A 3,877-nucleotide genomic window follows, 5' to 3' on the forward strand; every position below is an offset into this window, starting at 1 on the left:
ATTTGTAATTTTGAAAAATAAGATCAAAGTAAATCATAAAGTATATTAAATAAATGCCATAAAATTAAAATGTTGAGAGGAAATTTTGTTTTCACAATATAATGTATGATAAACAAATTAAAGATAGACAATGCATACCAAGCATTGATGAATAATAGTAGATATACAAATAAAAAATTTTCTCGGACACTTGATATGAGTGAGTGAAAAAAAAGAGATCACATTTCAACATGCGTATTGTTAGCCCGATTTAAATACAATAAAGCTTAAATGGGATGAATGTTAACAACTTACAAGTATCAAAAGCACATTTTTGGAAAGAGAAAATATAAAATTACATTATGAAAATCTTGAGAAAACAGTGAAGTGTGTGTCAATATTGTTTTATAAGTTGTCCTTAAGTTATCTTTTAAACATCAGCTTTATTTTCATCCTCTTAGACATTATAAACACAAGCTTTAGAATTGACTGGCATTAAGAAGGTGCTTATCTTTCAAAAGTTAATGTATATTAAAATGTTAAATGCGTAGAAACAAGTTATAAAATTTTCAAATCTAACTAGACATTTTCATGTTAATGTTTCATTATATTTGTTTTAGCCATTCTTGTGTTATAAAGAACCAAATTCATTATTTGCTCTAAAATACGTGTATGAATGTTTTTGATTTTTATGTTTGATGCTTTAAAAGAAAGCAAAACGTAATTATATTAATAGTTACTTTTAAAAACCGCCTCAATCATGTGTCAACCCTGACTACTTAGCTTATTCTAAACCCAACAAAGGTGGAATAAGTACCCGATGGTTGGGCAGTTGTGTGGGTTTCTTGTATATTAACAGTTTGTCCTTTCTGCAACTGGATAACGGCCGTGTTACTACAGGTAAATCTCTTGTTACCTGGAGGCGCATTACTGCACACCTGTACAACCTTAACGTCATTCCCGTTGACCACCAAAGAGGGCGCTGCCTGTCTGTTGAGATTCGCTGAGGTAGAAAAGGTAAAAAGATAAAGACCATCTTCTGGAGCGGTGAGTTTTCCAGAAATTTTGTCGTATGCATTTCCAGTTTTAGTCAGGATGGTGTCGTATTTCCATGGTATGCCAACAGGGTATGTCCGATCCCAACCCAGATAAGCGTGGAATGCAACTGGTGCTGTTGAAAAAAATACTACAGGAGGTATCAATTAAATTCTGTGAACATGGTTCAATTGAATGTAAAAGTACATAGGGCTGGACATTATTGATTATAAAGTGAAAATGCATTCTTTAAAAATCTTTTACTCTGCTCCTGGGTATTAAGAACAAACTAACAACATACATAGCTATGAGAAGGAAGGGTCGGGGCACTACTGATTATTGCTTAATATTACTGATTAGTTAAAATGCATTTTTTGTCCCCCTACTCTGCTTATGGGTATTACATGTAAGTAACCATACTAATCATGCTAAGTGTATGGTTATGATGAGCAATGGTGTCTCTTTCAAAATTGTGAATGTCATTGCCTCTGGTTTAAAACAAGAACCAAATTCAATGGTTGGAGAGTTGTTGCAATTTGCTCAGGTGACCTATAAGCCCCATGGGCCTCTTGTTAGATATATATCTTTGTGAAATTAAAAATTATTTCAGGATATACTTCAACTACTCGTAGTAGATCGTACCTGCAAGTTAAATTCAATGAATATGGTATATGATGACATTTTGATTCTAATTAAAACCCCGTCTACATATCCGAGAACTTGTGGAAATCCTGTTTTTTTTTTCAAGAAAAGTTCTTATTTTATTATATATCTGATAATTTTTTTACACTTGGTTTCCGAAATTTTCACGTGTTTTAAAAACAAAACTTATTTTAACTGCATTTATTTGAATTCTTTGAGTTTTATGTGGAATTTGTTTTTCCATGCATTCATCTTTTTTTTCTCCCCATGATGAATGAATAAAATCATCACGGGTGGAAAAACCCACACACATACAAATATCTCCTGAAAGGACCTCATGCCCAAACACCAATCAGATTTAAGATTAAACGAAAGAGAATCAAAAATAAATATAATAAATGAATCAATTAATGATTAATTTATTACAATACAATAAATCAAACAAAAATTTTTTTTTCATTATGCTCTTTTCAATATCCTCTATTTGATAGTAAATTTATCATAAATTTATTTTCATAAACATTATATACATTTAAAGGTGGTCCTTTTATCGCATTCTTTTTCAGTGATATAAGAAGCCATCAAAGTTGTTGAAGGTGTAAATTATGCATGATGTATATGACTTTGAATTTTGAGGTTAGACATCTAAATCGTTGAAATAATGAATACCTGCAATCTTTCTAAATCCTTCCATAACTTTATGTAACATTTCACCGACAGGAAAGAGGATACGTTGCCTGAAGGCGCTGATAATTAGGTAAGTCACGGCCCGAATTTCCTTGCCGGTGCAGGATTCCTGTAGTTGTGCAAGCTGTCTCCTATCAGCAGCTGTGAGGCACCAGTGACCAAAAATATGAGGCATAGGAAGAGAGAGAGAATATCGGAGAGAGTGCCATATTCCTCTTCGTCTCGCATTCTAAGCCAAACCGCATTGAATAAACAAGATGGTGAGTCTCTTAAAGCGATATTTTTCAAAGAGTTCCTCATCAGAGTAAGACAAAGGGTCCATCTTATATCTTAACACCCTTGGAGCATAAAGAGCGTCGAAGACGTATATGCACAGCAGCCATGTTGAATGTTCGTGTGAAAATTCTTAAGACTTAAGAATGCTAAAAATCAAACTTATGAATTTTCTTGACTTGAGAAAAAATTGTCTGAAAATTTTTTATGGCTGAGAAATAAAATAATTCTTAGAAAAAAAAATGAGTTGAGAATTTTTTTTGTATGAGATTTGTTTCATTGTCACAAAGGTAGGTTGAAGACGTCAATTTCATTTTTGCTGTTTACTTTATCACTTTTTGCAAATTTTCATCTTCCATTTTTTGCTGATATTCAATCCAATTATCATCACCAATTTCAAGAACTGGCTTTATGTCCGATGTTTCTTTTGCACCTTCACAAATGGTGTAAAAATATTTTTCTTTTTGTGTTTTATCCAGCCCTCCAGATCTTTTCTTGATGAAAACCGAAGTTAATCTGAGAAATAAAACTTTCCAAATGTTCTGAGTGTTATTCTTTTTATAATTTCGTGTTGTAACACATACACATATGGTTCTTCTTCAACGACCAATTCTACTGGTAACATAGACTTTAAGTGTACACCATCAGTATTTAAACCATATGTATTGAATATTTCCCAAAACGTGTCGTTCAAATTGTTCATGTCTATTTTCATATCATTTAAACTCATATAAACTAGTACAAAAAATTTATCTTTTAAATTTGGGGTTTGACACATTTTTTCCAGATATAAACTTAAATAACGCAGCGGTCTATTAATGAATACGCTTTTTTCTTTCTGAAATTCGCTACATTTAGAAAACAATGTGCAAATATCCGGGAATCCAACATTTCTTTCTTTAAATTTTGAAACACAATTTTTTACCATAGAAAATGGTCTGTCTGGATTGTAGAATTGAAAAATGGTGTGAAAGATTGGAATCCTATCTCCTTTGGATGAATTCTTCCAATCAAGATCAATACAGCGGTATTCACTTTTTCCAAAGTCACAGTTCTTTATTTCTTTTGCAATTGTTTTCAAAGCCTTCTGAGTTGAAGTAACAATCAAAAATATGTGATTTTGTTTCTGCATTTGTTTGCATAATAAAATGATTTTTCTGTAGGGTCTCTTATCTCTACGTCAGAAATTGGTATCGGTTCCTCCACGATGACAGATTCCTGACAAGTACTCACATCAAACTTTGATAAGTCTTCTTTTTCA

The 3,877-nt window shown here is 32.1% G+C and overlaps 1 protein-coding gene across 1 annotated transcript; it reads right to left on the reverse strand.

The window, feature by feature from the left end:
- Positions 1-796: 796 nt before the first annotated feature.
- LOC134268800 (uncharacterized) lies at positions 797-2,665 on the reverse strand (the record flags this gene model as incomplete). Its single annotated transcript, XM_062751049.1, has 3 exons — positions 2,584-2,665; positions 2,326-2,484; positions 797-1,150 (listed from the first exon to the last, which is right to left on the reverse strand). Coding segments are annotated over exons 1-3 (595 nt in total), but the record flags the coding sequence as incomplete, so codon positions are not given.
- Between the last annotated feature and the right edge of the window lie 1,212 nt (positions 2,666-3,877).

Source organism: Saccostrea cucullata, unplaced genomic scaffold (assembly GCF_032062105.1).
Source record: "Saccostrea cucullata isolate Sc308-1 unplaced genomic scaffold, CSIRO_AGI_Scuc_v1 ctg8900, whole genome shotgun sequence".
Taxonomy (NCBI): Eukaryota; Metazoa; Mollusca; class Bivalvia; order Ostreida; family Ostreidae; genus Saccostrea; species Saccostrea cuccullata.